Raw genomic sequence first — 18,810 nt, 5'->3', positions numbered from 1 at the left:
GTGAGGAATTCCTACCATATAAGCACTACTGTTTTTGTTTTTAAATCTGCTTCATATTTAAGCTTGCTTCTTAACCCCAACTGCACGTGCATGAATTCTGCCATTCAACTGTAAATTCATTGGGGCAGGGACCTGCCCTTCCCCCACCCACAGCCCAGAGTAGCCCTTCACCTTCACTATTGGGGACTGCCATAGCTGAGTGGTAGAACATTTGCATTGCATGCACAAGGTAAAGGTACCCCTGACCATTAGGTCCAGTTGCGAATGACTCTGGGGTTGCGGCACTCATCTCGCTCTATAGGCCGAGGGAGCCGGCATTTGTCCACAGACAGCTTCCAGGTCATGTGGCCAGCATGACTAAACTGCTTCTGGCGAACCAGAGCAGCGCACAGAAACGACGTTTACCTTCCCACCGGAGCGGTACCCATTTATCTACTTGCACTCTGATGTGCTTTTGGACTGCTAGGTTGGCAGGAGCAGGGACCGAGCAACGGGAGCTCACCCCATTGTGGGGATTTGAACCACGACCTTCTGATCGGCAAGCCCTAGGCTCTGTGGTTTAGACCACAGCACCACTCGCGTCCCACATTCACAAGATACCATATTCAAATTCTGCAGACCTGCTGCCAATCAGTGTAGACCAGCCTTTCTCAATCTTGGGTCCCCAGGTGCCGTTGGACTACAACTCCCATCATTCCTAGTCAGCACGGCCTGTGGTCAGGGATGATGCAAGCTCTATAGAATCATAGAGTTGTAGAGTTGGAAGGGACCCCAAGGGTCATCTAGTCCAAGGTTGAGAAAGGCTAGTAATGGGCCATAAGGACCCAACAGTCTGACAGCATGAGATAGCTTCCTCCATTCCTATTGGACACCTGTCACGTACACATGAACTCCAAGAGAATTTAGCTGAAGGCTGAAACATGGGAAAGAGAAACAACAGCCATCACCGGCTTCACTTCTTTTTGGATCTTGCACAGCAGGATAATGGAAGATGAAATCGCAAGAGAAAGGAAGGGTCTGATGCCAAGCAATGCAAGTGTTGATCCTTGAGCTTCTCGCTCATAATTTGTTTTTTCTTCTTGGGAGCATTGTTAAAGATTGCTATCCCGGAAAGTTAATGAATACCAAATGTTGGTTCCATTCTGTTCTGACAGGTATCATTTCCAGCATGATGAGAAGAGATTACCCAGCAGAGCACAAGATGAGATGTCTAATCTTCTGCCTTAAGAAGACACAGCCCTCCAATTGGTCACTTTTCTGAAACAAAACAGGCTGCTTGCAGTAAAATCAAGAAATTCCTTTAATGGAAGATTTCACAGGAATTTATTGGAAGGGAGCCCAACTCAAAATGCTATGAATGCTATAAATTGCCTACTGTATCAAAGACGTCATCCATGGAATAGAAGCGGAAATGACAAGAGAGAAAGGGTTGTGATGAATGGGTCATTTCTGAAGTGTGGGCTGCTTCTAGGACAAGGGTAGCCAATAATCTCCATAATCTCAGCCATTGGCAATGGAGGCTAAGGGGCGTTGTGGAGGTTAAGCCTGCTATTGGTGAACTCTGAACTTACATGTACCATGGATGTGATCCAACTTTCTTAGTCCCCCAAATACGCAAAGAATCTCTTATGTGCAGAGGCAGTTCCATTTTTTTCTATACCAGTAATTATCCACATGTGCAAGGGAGAATCTCATTTTACTCAGCCAGCTCCAGATGGCATCCATCCTAGAACTCAGATGTGAAACTGGTGATCTGCTAATGAAATATGTAACTCATCTCTTAGATCTGTAGCTTCCCTCTTAGATGTGGAAACTACAGACCAGTTACCGGTAGCTTAAGTCAACCCTGGGAAAACTGGTGGAAACCGCTGTCAGGCATAAAATTACCAAGCACACAGAATAAGTCTTTGTGAAGTACAATGAGCATGGCTTTTGTAATGCTAAGTCCTGCCTCAATGACCTATTAGAATTCTTTGACAGTGTCCACAAGCATATAGATAGAGGTGATCTGGTTGACATTGTGCATGTAGACTTTCAAAAAGCTTTCGAGAAGGTCCTTCACCCAAGACTCCTGAGTCAGCTTAGCAATCAAGAAATAAGGAGATGAATGAGCAGAGGGGATGGCACCCATGATGCTCGCCCAGAAATCCAAATGTGTTGACAATTGGCAACCTTTGGGTTAGCATGTTCACTATTTTGTGGCATACCCTACAAAGACATATCTGTGTGCCAGCAAGCCAGCCAGTCACAAACAAACACATTAGCCCTTCAGGCCTATAGTACCTTACAAGGTTTGATGGTTGGCTGCCAAGCCATCTATGCTAGTCTTTATTCCATGCCTAAATGCATGAAGGTCCGTATAGTTAAAGCCATGGTTTTCCCAGTATTGGTGTATGGAAGTGAGAGCTGGACCATAAAGAAGGCTGATCGCTGAAGAATTGATGCTTTTGAATTCTGGTGCTGGAGGAGACTCTTGAGAGTCCCATGGACTGCAAGAAGATCAAACCTATCCATTCTTAAGGAAATCAGCCCTGAGTGCTCACTGGAAGGACAGATCGTGAAGCTGAGGCTCCAGTACTTTGGCCACCTCATGAGAAGAGAAGACTCCCTGGAAAAGACCCTGATGTTGGGAAAGATTAATGGCACAAGGAGAAGGGGACGACAGAGGACGAGATGGTTGGACAGTGTTCTCGAAGCTACCAACATGAGTTTGACCAAAATGCGGGAGGCAGTGGAAGACAGGAGTGCCTGGCGTGCTCTGGTCCATGGGGTCATGAAGAGTCGGACACGACTAAACGACTAAACAACAACAAATGCATGAAATGCCAGTGCATAGGCATAAATGCTTTTAGTTTAGCTGCAGAAACATCTGCTACATAACTTCTGGATAGGATATCCATCAAAGGGCTGTCTCCCATTACAGCAGAGGTAAGAAACATCTAGTCTTCCAGATGATCCTGGACTATAGCTCTCATGGTCCCGGAACTGTGACCATGTTGGCTGGTGCTGATGGGAGTTTGAGTTCAATATAGCCTGAAGAGCCACAGGTTCCCCATCCCTGTCGCTACAGATATCAAGCTCCTATAACAGTGCTGTCCATGTAAACTGACAAAATGTGCACTGAGTCAAAGAGGCCTGCATTTCTCCAAGCTTCCCCGGAGAAGTTGTGGAATAGGATCATATTATTTGGGGCGTACGGGTTTGGTTGGTAGGACTTTGGTTCAGTTCACTCACCAGAGGGACAACAGCGTTGGCCATTCATTCGCTGCTTGGGGCTCGATAATTTAGAAGTTCACCCTACTGTTCTATAAGGAATGTTATTCTTTTCCTGATCATTAAGAATCCTGGCCCATGAAAGCTACACATTAATCATCCAATCTGTAATTTGTTTCCAGCTCCCTTGAATACATAAATTCACTCATACAAGAATGCATTTGTAAAGTGCACATTCATGGAGAAACTATACCAGGGGCTATATTTTACATTATAAAAGACCCAATTAACATTGAATTGCTCCCAAAGGAAAGCATACCTATGCATTTAAATTGAAGACTTTGTCAAAACCTATCCTGTGTGTATTACAGTTCCCCATAGTATTTAAAGAAGATAAAACTATGAATTCCCTCCTCTCTCTCTCTCTCTCTCTCTCACACACACACACACACACACCATGTCTGTATTGTTTGGCAACATGCATATTCTCAAGCCAAATATTATATTGTTTAAAAGAGTCCTTTTTGTTCTACTGATGTGCTCTTTTCACTGTCTTACTTGAAGATATTACAGACCTAGCCTTCCACTGTGGCCAGCCTCCGAGGGAGGAGGAAGCAAGGCAATAATACCCATAAATAGAGCACACTGAATAAAACATTAAGACATAAGTGGAGTTAAGTGTAACAATAGGCTAGAACATATTTGCGCGCCATTCATGTCTGACCCATGAAAAGACAAAGGACCCGTCACTCTGATTAGCAAATTGCAGATTTATGACTTCCATCATTAGATGGAGAGCTCTGTCTCTCCTTGGCAGCCCGTGAATGGTTTTTAGTCTTGCAGAGCCCTCTAGCGGGATCTCAAAGGTTTCTCCCCTTTAAAGAAGGTTTTTTACTTGGGAACAACAATAGTTCTTGACAACCAAGAAAGCAAAGTCCAGGGTTTGTTCAGGCTAGACTGATCCCCTGAACCTTGGATTTTAGTCCTGCATTTAGTAACAGAAGAGCTCTACTGCCTAAAGTCTAAAGACTTCAGGTAGTCAACAACAACAACAACAACATCAACATTTTTAATTTGTATACCATCTTTCTATCTTACAATACTCAAGCCTGTTTACAAGCTGAAGAAACAAAAAATGTACATCTTATAACAATCTAATGCAATTCAAAAATGTGATAATAAAACATAACTTTAAAACAAGCAACCTACATCAAAAAGTAACACTCAACAATCATTAGAGTAGTCGTGTGTGTGTGTGTGTGTGTGTGTGTGTGTGTGTGTTTTAAATGCCTTATAAAGGTAATGACTGCTATTGCTCATGAAATATGACATGAAATTGCAGAATGTCATTGCCACCTTAAAAAAGAGAAGCAGAAACAGTATTTTCTCCTAGATTTACAAATGAGAGAGATGTGTAGTTATCACGTGGAACTCTTACTTTAAATTAGCTTCAGACTGGTAGTAAGGAGGTGGCTATGAAAAGGCTATGAAATCAAATGCTTGTACTTTTTCTAGATAGTCAGGGGAGGGTGATGGGAAGGTGACATTCACTGCAGCTCAGTCCCCCCCCCCCCGGCCCTGTAAATGACACATATTTCCTATCTCCAGATGTCAATGTCATGATGTGGTTGTTTGATTAGATGATGAAGGGAGAATTGAGCTATAGGTTCAGGTTTGTTGATGTGCCCTTTATGTCTTGCTGAAGCAGCCCTCCTTCTGTTCGCTGCTTTGAAACCTGAGTATCAACAACAGGATTCTTACCCAACACCTCTCTCTCCAATTATGTGAATTGATTTTGTGTTGGGGGCTGCGAAGAACGGCCTCATAATGTCATGGAAACAGTCACTGGGGCTGCACATACACCATACATTTAAGGCACATAACTTTCCCAAAGAATCTTGGGAATTGTAGTTCTGTGAGAGGTAAACTACAATTCCCAAGATTCTTTGGGAATTGTAGTTTACCTCTCACAGAACTACAATTCCAAGCACCCTTAAAAAGCTGCAGTTCCCCGGTTTCTTTAAGGGACGTCATATGCTTTAAATATATGATATCTACACAGTTAGAGTTCACTTCAGGCCCTGATCTAACACACTGGAACACTTTGAGAAAGAAGGATCAGTCCTCACCAGATACTACTCAATTATAATTTTTTAAAAGCCCACCAGATTAAGCGCGGAGTTAAGTCTATCTCATCTTGACTTAAGCTCCACAAAGTCAGGAAATTGGAAGCTATAGCTAATGCCTTAACAAATACACCCCATTATCAGCAATGCAGTTGTGCAATGTCACAAACTGTGTTTGCTTACAAGTTACCATCTGTGAAGTAGTTCTCAGAAGATCCTAAACTACACTATTTCACAGGGGTCCGTAATATACAGTTATCTCCATCAAAGCAGGACTGTGTTTGCCCCAATCCTAATTGCAAGTGTCCCTGTTCAAACCCCTGAGAGTTTGACATACAGTCATACAAATCAAAATGTGACTTTTAACATTTTCACTATCACCTCTCTTTACTTGCTGCCTCTAGGCACACAGTGCAAAAATCCCCAGTTTTCAGAGTTCCTTCCGTGTCCTCAATGATCTCGCCAACATCATACAATGCCTCCTGCCCTTTCCCTCCGTGATCTGCTTTCCCCTTGCTTCTCAGTCCATAGCCTGCCCTATTCCCTTCCTTCAGCCACCACGCTTCCTAGATTCCCCCTGTCCCTTACCTCCTCTCGATCTTGGGGCCTCTTCTCACTTAACCTTTAGCCACAAGCCTCCCTCATAGCTCAGCACCCACACTTCCTGTCTGCCAATGGCTCTGGGCTCCTCATTTGCAAAGGTTTCATGGTCTTTCAGCATTCTGAACAGTTAGAATGTTGTGAACATTCTGTGACATCACGGCAGCTTAGTCAAGACGGTGCGGACACTATGAGACAGAAAATGGCAGGTAAACATCAGCCTTCCCTTTTGTTCAAGGGAAGTTTGCTTCAATTGAAGTTTGCTTCAATTTTTCAGAAGGAACAAAATTAACAACGACAACAAGGTATTGCTTGTTATATTCCTTGAGGCTTCCAGAAGCAATTACCTTACGGTCATCTATTTTTCATTCACATAAAGTTGTTGTCACTTCACAAACACTTTAATATTAAGAGGGTGCCTATTGAGAGGGCTAAAAATCAATCTTAACCCGACCAAAATAATAATAATAATAGCACAACCCCACATACAAGCAAAGTCTTGAGCAGTAAAAGTTAAAGAATTTGCACTGTGTGTAATGAGCATTCATCTTGCATGCACACAAAAGACATCATCATCATCTTCCCATCACAGGTATTTCCCCTGGGAATGGATGGAGAATGAATTTTAAAGGGGCGTGATTGAATCCTAGGTTGGAAACGAATTCCAAAGTCAACATGTTTTTGCCACTGCTAATTCTCTTGCATGCTAGAAAAGGCAAACTGAATGGAATTGGAAGACCATGTGAAAACTGAGGTTAACAAGATGGGCTGTGGGGTTGCGGGCCTGCTCAAAAGATGCAAATTAATTTTGCTCATTAACTGTAGCTGGAAATTTTCAAGAAATAAATAGCCACCATCGACTTTTTTGTGGGGGAAGGGGGAGGAAAACGAGACCACGAAGTGACGGCTTCGTGTAAGTTTACACATTCAGACATTGTTCACACACCAATCACCACCTTGTGAAATCACCAGCAACTTATCACCATGTCGCTGGGCTCCCAGTTGTGGAGTGTTTATGGATAAAGTAGTAGGTATTCCTGTGCTAATTGATGCCAGCAATTTCATATATTTTTTGTTGCAATGTGATAATAACTGAGGCTCCCAAGAGTTTATTTTTAACATGGAAACTTGCCTCTAAATGAGGTGATTTTGGAAATGGTACCAAAGCAGATGGTACAGATTTTTTTTATATAAAAAAACTCAAAACCACCCTAATTAACTGAATGCTGAATTGTCATAAAACTATATGTAAACATGACAAATGTGGAAAAAACTACAGCTTTTGTGCAGCAGCGAAGTTAAGCTCTAAATTATTCTGGGGCCCCCCACTTCTGCAACTGGGATAATGTTTAAAGAAACAGATTTGCATACATTTGCATAGGTTATTTTGGTCCCACCATTTGTTTGGCAGATTTTCACTGCTCAAAGTTTGGGAGTTTTGTTTATTCTTCTCGTTGCCATGGTAACAACAAAGGGTCCCTACACAGGCAGCCACTCTAAACGCACCCCTTCCATACTGCCTAAGCGTATGGAGAATCATTCCAGGTTTCTCAGAATAACCAGGATGTCAAGACCTTTCCTGTTTTAAGTGGATGTGATCTTATATAAATGGTTTTCTTTCTGTGGTTGGTACCCTGGACTGGAAAGCAAACTGCGGTTTAGAAATGCAAATTCTCATATGCTGGCCTGGCAGCAGCTCCTCCATTAAGCCACAGCAGAGGTACAGAAGAGATGCAGGGCCAGTCCATTGGCTCTGCTGAGACATAAGATGCTTTTAGCTCCTCCTTACCCTATGCTATTTGCAACCCAGCTGATCCTTTTAAGAACTTTGTGAAGAACTGTTGCCTGGGCTTGGTTTCTTCCTCCTTCTTCCCTGTCCCCTTTTCCTTTTGTGCCTTGTCTCTTTGATTGTATGTCTAAGGGCAAGGGCCATATTATTATTATTATTATTATTATTATTATTATTATTATTATTCCTCTGTAAGTTTGCTCTGGGAGCCCTTTTGGCTGAAGAATGGGGTAGCAATGCAGAAAATAATAAATGTGCTGTGGCATAACACTTGTGATGCTTATAAATAGTCACAAGGTGGTGCTAGAGTGCTATATTCATAGGTAAAGGTATAGGTATATGCATAGGTAAAGGGACCCCTGACTGTTAGGTCCAGTCGTGACCGACTCTGGGGTTGCGGCGCTCATCTCGCTTTATTGGCTGAGGGAGCCAGCGTACAGCTTCTGGGTCATGTGGCTAGCATGACTAAGCCGCTTCTGGTGAACCAGAGCAGCACACGGAAACACCGTTTACCTTCCCGCGGAGTGGTACCTATTTATCTACTTGAACTTTGACATGCTTTCAAACTGCTAGATTGGCAGGAGCAGGGACAGAGCAACGGGAGCTCACCCCGTCATGGGGATTTGAACCGCCGACCTTCTGATCAGCAAGTCCTAGGCTCTGTGGTTTAACCCACAGCACCACCCGCGTCCCCTTATATTCATAGGTACTAGACAGCATTATGTCATAGAACAAGGAACAGGATCCCTCCTCCTTGGGGGGCAGAGTGTTTATCGTCAGCATGTTTTTTATGACAAGGATGCAGTTCTAGGGACCCAGGGGGAAGTCCCAGGTTTAATCTCTGCCTGAGACTCTGGAGAGTCACTGCCTGCCAGAGTAGACAATAGTGGACCAAGCAGGTAAATAGTATGGCCTGATCTAAGAAACCTTCTTACATGAAAAGGCTTTTCAAAAGAGATAATCACTCGAAGGGACATATTTATTGACTTAAGCTAATCATGCCGCTTTGTTGTTGTTTAGTCATTTAGTTGTGTCCGACTCTTCGTGACCCCATGGACCAGAACACACCAGGCACTCCTGTCTTCCACTGCCTCCCGCAGTTTGGTCAAACTCATTTTAGAAGCTTCGAGAACACTGTCCAACCATCTCGTCCTCTATCGTCCCCTTCTCCTTGTGCCATTAATCTTTCCCAACATCAGGGTCTTTTCCAGGGAGTCTTCTCTTCTCATGAGGTGGCCAAAGTATTGGAGTCTCAGCTTCAGGATCTGTCCTTCCAGTGAGCACTCAGGGCTGATTTCCTTCAGAATGGATAGATCTGATCTTCTTGCAGTCCATGGGACTCTCAAGAGTCTCCTCCAGCACCATAATTCAAAAACATCTTTATCCCATATTATCAAACAAGAATGACAACCACTCTGGACTCACGTCTTTGAAGATCAAGGAGATGGAGCGAGTCCCCTGTGAGCAAAAGGCTACAACATTTGGGTTGTTGTTTTTCAGTTTATAGAAAAGACACATAAAGAGGGAGCATGATAGGAGCGTATAAAATTATGCGTGGGGTGGAGAAAGTGAAAGAAGAAAAACTTTTCTCTCTCCCTTTTAACTCTAGAAGTTGTAGATATCCAAATGAAGCTGAATGTTGGGAGATTCAGGGCAGTTGCTCTGCTCACACTGCACATAAACTATAGAATTTGCTCCCGCTACCAAGATGTACTGGTGATCATCAGCTCAGATGGCTTGAAAAGAGGATTGGACAAATTAATGGAGGAAAAGGCTATTGGTGTCTACTCTGCTTCCACAAATAAGTTCAAACAACAACAAACCTCCAGTGAACATCGTCCAAAAGAAACCGCACTTGGGAAAGTGTTGCACCTTTGGAATTTAGAGCTGCTCAGAATATTGGAGTGAGCATTGCACTTCCTCCCTCTCTCTCTCTCTCTCTCTCTCTCTCTCTCACACACACACACACACACACACACCATACAAGGGACTTTGAAAAGTCTGTCTTGTTTATTCCCACAACAACCCCTGCAACTCAAGTGAGGCTCAAGGCACTCTTTACCAGTCCACAGGGATTTGAACCCCAGGAAAGGCCAAGCAAACAGAAGGGGAAATACAGAAATCCTGGTGGGGCAGGGCTGCCATGCTACCATCCTGGCAGGTAGGGGTCCCTGTTAATTACTAGGAGTGGTATGGCAGCAGGGAGGTCAGCGTGGCGCAAATGCACCAGCAGAGCCAATCTGGTGCTCCTAGCAGTGTGCTTGCAGAGCACCCATTTTTGCCACCTAACCCTGCCTTCTCCTGGTCAGCAACAGCAACCCACTTACTGGGAAGTGAACAAAATGGTTCTGTCCTGCCTGGCAAGCACTTATGGCTCAAAGTCCAAAACCTTCTACACCAAATTCTCAGGTGAGCCAAGTAGCTTTCATTTACAGAAAGGGAGCACGCTTCGGCAGGCTGGCAGCTCCCACAGCCCACAGAAGAGACACTGTGGGGAGACACAGTCTTCCACATTCAACAAATTTGGGCATGCATATGATTCTGGCTGGGGCGCGGGTGGCGCTGTGGGTAAAACCACATAGCCTAGGACTTGCCGATCGTCAGGTCGGCAGTTCGAATCCCCGCGGCGGAGTGCGCTCCCGTTGCTCGGTCCCAGCGCCTGCCAACCTAGCAGTTTGAAAGCACCCCCAGGTGCAAGTAGATAAATAGGGACCGCTTACTAGCGGGAAGGTAAACGGTGTTTCCGTGTGCTGCGCTGGCTCGCCAGATGCAGCTTGTCACGCTGGCCACGTGACCCGGAAGTGTCTCCGGACAGCGCTGGCCCCCGGCCTCTTAAGCGAGATGGGCGCGCAACCCCAGAGTCGGACACGACTGGCCCGTATGGGCAGGGGTACCTTTACCTTTACCTTTATGATTCTGGCTGAAATCCCTAGGTTGGTGGGCAAGTGGTCTCAGGAGGTTTCTACCCACTAAACCCTCTCTCGGAAGATTCCTTAACCCAGGTACTGCATCTCCCCCCCCCCCCCCCCGCCAATAACTGATATCTTCATCTGGGAAAACCCGGTCTGTTTTTCACATCCTACAGAGCCTGTCAACTGTGCAGGGCTGTCACAGCTGTTCTAAAAACGGAATTTATTTTGTTAGAGTAATCAGCTTATCACATGAAGGGGAGGAAACAAACGTGTGAAACATCACTAGTAAGCTATCATTATTATTTTTTCTCCCCTCTCCCCTACCTACCTTCATTTTCTGTAACAAAAGGGTTTATTTTCTGTTATACGAAACTGAGATCTATTTTGCTTTTGGTTACAAAGGAGAAACAAAGACAAACACCCTAAACCGGGAAGATGTTTTGAAATCACTTGGGAAACTGCCCGACATAAACGTTACCATGAACTCTTTTGAAATCTGAGCAATAACTCATCCCTTTCTTTCTTTCTTTTTCAGTACACATGTGTTCATAACCTTTCCTGCTCCGATCGCAGTGCAGTGTCAACAGCTTCATCAATTATCCATGGCTAAAAAGTGGACGCTAACATTCAGAGAGTGTTATTAATTGGCCTCGGTGGCGCGTAATGAGTTTAAAAGCTCCTACCTGGGTGCCCCCGGGGATGGTGGCTAGTCGCGGACAACAATTTACAGCACACCATTAACACATATGCCAGGAACAGCCACTGAGACGGAAGCATTGATTTGGCACAGGACCTCATCCTGCAGGCAGCGGGGAAGGGGTGGGGGAAAGGAAGACAATGAGTGAGACGGACAATATATAATTTGGGAGTAATGTAAAAGAAAAAGGGAAAGCTGCAAAGGCTGGTGACAGACTGGAAATTAATTGAAATGGATTATTAAAAAAAATAATACTTAAGGGGGTGGAATCACATTTGCACCTAAGCCAAGATCAATTCGCTACCAGCCGTGTCTCATAATAAGAAGGGATTCAGAATAGCAGCTGAGGCTTCCTCCATGTACACAGCTGGAGGGGTCTCTGGGTGTGATTCTGTTCGAAGGGCTGGGCATGGCTCAGCATGAGATCTTTACAACACACGCATACAAATAAAATACATGGGATTTCTTTTAAGTAACGTTTTGGAACAGACCATTCAAATCACTGGTCTGCAACGGATCAGCCAAGGCAGCTCAAACCAGCACTGCTATGACTATCTTCTGGGGAAATGAAAGATGACGAAAAGTGGTTTGTGTGTGAGAGAGAGGGGGGAGTTGAGTAACTTGCGGTGGTCCTGATGCGATTGGATCCCAACTCCCATCCATTCCAGCCAGCATAACCAACGGTCAAGGATGATGGAAGCTGTAGTCCAAGAACACCTGGAGGGACACCTAACCACTGATGTAGAGAGATACTTTTATTTTTATTTTAGTGGTTGGATTTATGGGTTGGACATCATTTTCTACTCTATCCTATATTCATCACTTGCAGCGCTGTTTCTTTTCTGCTGCAGTTTGTATTCCGTCAAAAATTATGCTATTCATGTTGATGTCTGCTGTGGAAAAGTTACATAACAGCATAATATATGTAATTTGAGACATAGATTACATAAATTTTGACATTAATCCAACCCATTTCAAGGCAAAGGAAACACAGTGCAGATGGGGGGATGCAATCAATTACACATCACTAATAATAATAATAATAATTTTATTATTTATACCCTGCCCATCTGGCTGCATTGCCCCAGCCACTCTGGGCGGCTTCCAACACATATAAAAACATCAGTGGCAGATTGAAAGCAACAGCAGCAGCAGCAGCAGCAGCAGCAAATACTGATCATATTCACTGGGCTGATTTTCAGTCCAGACATGGGACAAACGAGTAAAGATGGGGAATTTGTGCTCCCGTTTCCATTTTCATCTGAATTATCCCTAGTCCTAGGTCTAGAAAACCTGAACGACACCGATTTTAAATTACAGAAATGATGCCACAGGGAAGAGAGAGGGGAAGAGATTTTAAAAGGACAGAATGGAAATTGTGTGGCATGAAAACATCCAAAGTACCATTACTCTGGACCCTGGCCAAAGATTGCTGCTTTGCCATCTGGACCTTCTGGCTGAACAGGACACTGGCTTACATCCAAGCAACAATGTGGCCACAATATGAATTAGATATTCCATGGCATGAACCAGAACTATAACCTGTGATGAGTGTGGTGGTGAGATGGGAGGTCAGGCCCCTAGATGGAAGGGGTTGCTGCCTCTTAAGCAGTATCATGCAGTTGACTGGAGAACATAAATTCTGTGAATCCCAGGAAGTCCCAGCTTTGGCATTGCTCAGTCTTTCTGTATAGAGCCAGGGACATAATTTCAGACAGCGCTAACAAGAGCTCAACCCCTCTGCAACGCATTTTAAGGCCAGGACTTAGGATGCAATGCCATAATGGAGGTGCAAGCACCTCTGGACATCTGCAGAGTGCCTTGCCCTCACTGAGTAACTAGGCCATGCACAGGGCTGGCTCCAGGTTTGAAGAAGACCTGGACAAAGTGTCCTCCAGTGATCATCCTCCTCTGTCAGGACCCTGCTGGACACACCTGGCTGGGGAGGCAACACTAGGCAGCTGAGTCTAGCCAACCTTTCAATTTCCCCAGAGCTCCTCAGAGTGATGCTAGGTTGGGAGCACTGTCAGAAAGGAAAGGAGTGCCAAGACCCAGCCATTTGGTGCAGCTCAGAGTGACAGGCCAGAAAAACAATGAAAGGACTCCCATCAGTTGCTCCAGGGATAGCCCACCCATGAGGCAAAGTGAGGGGACCGCCTCAGGCAGCAGGATCCATGGGGGCAGCAGATCCTGGTGTTGGGGTCTGCCTCAGGTGCTCTGATAACTGCCCAAGGATGCCAGGTACTGATAATGGCGGCCCTGCTCCTGCATATCTGGGCTTGGAGAATATTTCTAGATTTACACTGGTATTTTCAAAATTTGGTACTGGCTGTAGCCCAGGAATATGAAGAGAAATCTCTCAGGAACAAGAAGCAACTCTGAAAAAAGTAGGATTGAATCTTTAGAACCAGGTAATCAGAGCTGAGTAACAGCGCTCCCCAAAAATGCATTCCAAATCATGTTTTTCCACCTTCCCAAATCAGTTACCTGTGTAACGTCAATTGAAGGTCATTAATCAGACATTCCAGGAATCCTCATAGTCTATTAAAAAGATTAAGCATTCCCCTTACCTTAGCCTCTTTTCCAGGTTTTGACTGTAGTTAAACAGATTTATCAGTGTACATATCCTGCTGTAAATCCTAATTCCCATTTGAAAATAGGCACAAGCATTTCTGCATATCCCAAGCTTTCCTCCACATCCAGGTTCTAGAGAAAAAACAAAATTAGGCAGCAATTAATGAGGGCTTAGACAGGTGCTGGTAGAAACTTTGTAAAACTATTGTTGCACAGTGCCACATCTTCAGAGCAAGAAAATTCCACAGCAACATTCTATGAAGAAAGTCTACAGGCCTTATTTTAACAGCACAGTGTCAGTGACTTGGCAATATCAATTTTTGTACCTATTCATTTTTAACTCCGGTTATACACCCAAAGAGCTTTGTATCAGTGATACAAAGATATCCCCAAAGTTAATAAAAGGGTGCAACCATGCACTCCCCCAGCTTAAAAACAGGTAATTCTTGCCAATCTGTGCCCACCTTGATTATGTATTTTATGCAACAAATATTTACAGCCAGCTCAGATAACCTTGGTTCCCCTTTGCTCTAAGAACAGCCTTCTGGATCAAGCCAATGGCTCATCTTGTCCCACACCCTCTTCTCACAGCGGCCAACTGGTTGGCTAGGGGAAGCCCAAAAGCAAGACCAGAGCACAATAACACTCACGCCACCTGTGATCCCAGCAACTGGTATTCAAAGACATAATGCCCACAACAGAACTACTGTAGCACTATAATGTATGTTCATGTTCTGGCTCTTTCCAAAGCCAATAGAAAGCAAATATTCTATTGTATAGCACAGCAGGTGCCAGAACTGGCTTAGTATTACATAGAGATCCTGAAACAGACATTTACTCACAAGTTAGCACATTTGAAACTTGTGACTCCCGTTCTCCAAATACTGTGCATTCTTAAACTCTGCATGTGTATTGTAACACACAATAGACTGTTCTGCAGCAAAAGTTTGAAACTCAATTCTTGTGTAGTAATGAATTCTTTCACCCACAAGAATTGAGTTCCAAACTTTTGCTGCAGAACAGTCTTAAAAACTAGTTACGGTAAGATAAATGTTTCAAAATAAATAAGTAATGCATTTGGGAAGGAGGCGCAAGGCTCTGGCAGGGTCCTAGAGCCCTCATGCCTTCTTCTAGAGGTAAGCACATACAGTGGTACCTCAGGTTAAAAACTTAATTTGTTCTGGAGGTCCATTCTTAACCTGAAACTGTTCTTAACCTGAAGCACCACTTTAGCTAATGGGGCCTCCTGCTGCCGCTGTTCTCATCCTGAAGCAAAGTTCTTAACCAGAGGTACTATTTCTGGGTTAGTGGAGTCTGTAAGCTGAAGCGTATGTAACCCAAGGTACCACTGTAGTAGGCTTTGGGAAGGATGTGGAAAGGTGCCCCCTTAGTCCCTGCACCCTGAGCAGGGGAGCCAGTCACATTCCCTTAAATCTGCCTCTGCCATTATAAAGTGGAAGAGTTTTCTTCTCTTTTGCATCTGCTCCGCCCCCCCCCCCCGATTTTCATTCCATAAAGGTACCTTCTGAGCAGCAAGTCCTAGGCTCTGTGGTTTAACCCACAGCACCACCCTCGGGTTAAGTACTTAATTCGTTCCAGAGGTCCGTTCTTAACCTGAAACTGTTCTTAACCTGAAGCACCACTTTAGCTAATGGGACCTCCCGCAGCCGCTGCGCCGTCAGAGCACGATTTCTGTTCTCATCCTGAAGCAAAGTTCTTAACCCAAGGTACTATTTCTGGGTTAGTGGAGTCTGTAACCTGAAGCGTATGTAACCCGAGGTACCACTGTATTGAGTAACACACAGCATAAACAACAAGCTCACACCTGACCTTTTAATAGCAAAGAACTCTACTGGGGCTGTGCAGTTTGCAAACACAGCCCTTCCTTAGAGCAGGTGTCCACAACCTGGGGCTGTTAGCACTGGCTGGGGCTGATGGCAGCCGCCCTCCAAAGTCTCTGGAGGGCACCAAGTTGGGGAAGTCTGCCCTACAGCCTTGACACCATGCTATGGAAATATATGAAGCTGGAGCTCCATTCACAGCTTCCATGAGCCCAACCCAGAGATGCACAACAACTTGATTTAACGGCAACAGGAAAAGTCAATGTGCTGGATCCATGGCTTCAAACCACACTAGTTCGAGGTCGTACTCCAGTAGTTAAACTTTGGGAGATCACATGATAAGAGGACTGTAATCTCTCCTTACTAGTACTTTTGAGAGATGTTTGCTCTGTATATCTGGCCACCACAGCTACAGGGCATTTAGAATGCTACTTAAGCCTGATCACAGCGCAGCATGCTCAATACATAAGAGACCGTGTGACACAGTTTTCTGTATCCCTTTGCATTGACATCGCACGCTTACCAGAGCTGCAGGCATTCAGGTGACAAAGGGATTCACAAACAACTGTGCATTTGTGCCTTAGAAAGATAATGGAGTTGCAATGTAGCTCATGAGATTTCGGTGCCAGTTCTCCAATGAAATGACTTGTGCTCATAGCTGAAGAGCTGCAGTTTAGTTTTTGATTACAATCACTTTCTAAATCACATTATTTCTTCCCGCTAAATACCGAACGTTCCCCCCATCAATATTTACATATTACAAAATGCATTTTTATAGCCCCCCATAATATCATCTGCTAACAATTTACTCCCATCACATTTTATGGTATCCTTTATAATGAGCAATTAAAGATGATGACTATGCCAATTAAGGAATTTATGAATGTGGATTTAATTCTAAATTGTTCCCCAGCTTGTGTGCCTCTTTAAAAAGAAGTGCCCCGTCTTCTCTCCCTCTCCCTTTTAAGAACTGCTTACTTATCCTTATTTATATCAATGAAATAAACAGGCACACTACGTTTTTAACTATTACAGAATGAGCGCTGTTAAAACAAGAGCACAGAAGATATGGATTACTGCTTAACTTTTATGTAAATGAATTAAACATTCTAAAGAGCTCAGAGGAAACAAGCAAAGGATGGGAGACAAAATACCTCAAATTGCTGCTGATCAGGTAGATTTTAAAAACATCAAGGCAAGTAAGTGATGAATTAAAAAACGGAAACCCACTTACCATTAACCTGCTGTCCAACCGAGTTTGCCCTTTTAAATGGGCTAAACAAATGTGAACTGTAATGGATATTTAGCTATAAATCCCTAAAGGCCTAATTATCCCTGTTTTTGTTCTACTTAAAAAAAAACAAAAACTAGACTGGCTTTTTTTAATTGGACTTTGGCCCTAAATTTACATACAATGAATAAATCCCATTGAATGCCCAAGAAAGACCACTCATGAGTAAACAAGAGAGGGCTCCTAACCTCTGTGCATTATTCGCTTTTGCCATTGTAATCCTCGTGTGCCAACATCATTCAAATATAATGTCTCTTCTGAATCAAGTATAAGCTTGTAGCAAAAGTAGGTTCAGCTGCTATCTCCTCCTTGAACTGCTTGGACATCTTTGTCTGGTGGGTTTGGCAACACAACATGATTCAGACTGTCTGAAGCACACACTTTGCTCGCAAAAGATTTCAGGCTCTATCCTTAGCATTTCTGTTCAGATAATCTCAAATCCTAAAAAGCCTTCTCTCTGGAGAGCCGTTGCCAGTCAGAACATACAAAGGCCAACATGCTGCCTTAAGAGTGGTGGACTCGTAATCTGGTGAACCGGGTTCGCTTCCCCGCTCCTCCACATGCAGCTGCTGGGTGACCTTGGGCTAGTCACATTTCTCTGAAGTCTCTCAGCCCCACTCACCTCACAGAGTGTTTGTTGTGGGGGAGGAAGGGAAAGGAGAATGTTAGCCGCTTTGAGACTCCTTCGGGTAGTGATATCAAATCCAAACTCTTCTTCTACTCTTCTTCTTCCAGATATTGTTGGGCTACAGTTCTCATCATCCCTGATCATTGACTCACGGAATTGTAGACCCTGGGGTTCATCCAGTCCAACCTCCTTCAATGCAGGAATACGCAGCTGTCCCATAAAGGGATCAAACCTACGACCTTAGGGCTAGGAGAACTACGCTCTAACCAACTGAGCTAAATGGTTAGATGGCCTGCTAGATGGATGCTGGAGTCCAGTAACTGGGCACCATGTTGGCTGGAGTAGACACTGCTAGTTGGGGAGGACAAGTGATCTGCCCAGTGTAAGACAGTGTCGCATGTTCCTACCAAATTTCAGAACTTGTTGTCTCAATGGGTGGCTACTCCCATTGAGTAGAAACAAGGAATTAAGGAGCTTAAGAACTGCTTACATCTAACCCAGTTGGGGCAACACAAGACATCTTGTGCTGTCTTGTTTGCTTGTCAGCAAAAGGCAAGGTGCCCCTCACACGCACATATGGAAGCCTGCAGAACTGGCAGCTGAATCGTTGTTTCAACACTGGGGATAGGACACTGGATTTGAGACTGGAAGACTAGCTACGCAGGGGACACGTAGCAGTGTCTTCTAACACCTCACCACCATTCCCCAGCCTCTCAACCTCTGCCGCCTGAGGCAGCCACCTCATTCTGCCCAATGGTAGGGCCGGCCCTCTACCATGAATAATGGCCAGCTGGCTTACTTGGAGAAGCTCACTTGTAGAACCTGGTGGTAATTCCTGGTCGCTGGTCCACAGCACATAGTGGACAAAACCATATTTATTTTGAATTTGGTGGCTACTTTTCTTTTTCGCTGTCACAGAGTTGGCAGAGATCTCAAAGGGCATCTAGCCTGAGCCTCTGTCAAAGTAGGAAATCGCCTGATTTGTCTCCCTTGTTAAAAGTTTTAACAAAGAAGAGTCCACCAGCTTCATGGCTTATCTCTTTGGCTTATTTCTGTCCTCTATAAATTCCATTGTGTACCACCCACCTTGGTACCCTTGCTGAGTATTGCACAAAAAGCATGCAACGTTCTACCACAGC

General features: G+C 44.3%; 1 protein-coding gene and 1 long non-coding RNA gene across 2 annotated transcripts in view; one reads left to right on the top strand and one right to left on the bottom strand.

Moving 5' to 3' along the window:
• LOC309337465 overlaps window positions 1-18,810 on the top strand; it is a 251,399-nt gene that overhangs the window by 25,462 nt on the left and 207,127 nt on the right. The window lies entirely within an intron of this gene.
• The window catches only part of TAFA4 (TAFA chemokine like family member 4), a 124,015-nt gene that overhangs the window by 62,091 nt on the left and 43,114 nt on the right, over window positions 1-18,810 (bottom strand). The window contains exons 2-3 of the mRNA XM_081853908.1: window positions 13,908-14,043; window positions 11,324-11,439 (exon numbers count right to left, since the gene is read on the bottom strand). Coding sequence (XP_081710034.1) covers window positions 11,324-11,439; window positions 13,908-13,987 — 196 coding nt within the window. The 5' untranslated portion in view covers window positions 13,988-14,043. The remainder of the gene's footprint in view (window positions 1-11,323; window positions 11,440-13,907; window positions 14,044-18,810) is intronic.

The sequence above is a fragment of the Podarcis erhardii genome (assembly GCF_964252035.2).
Source record: "Podarcis erhardii genome assembly, chromosome: 2".
Classification (NCBI taxonomy): Eukaryota; Metazoa; Chordata; class Lepidosauria; order Squamata; family Lacertidae; genus Podarcis; species Podarcis erhardii.
This window is presented reverse-complemented; position numbering and strand designations above follow the sequence as displayed.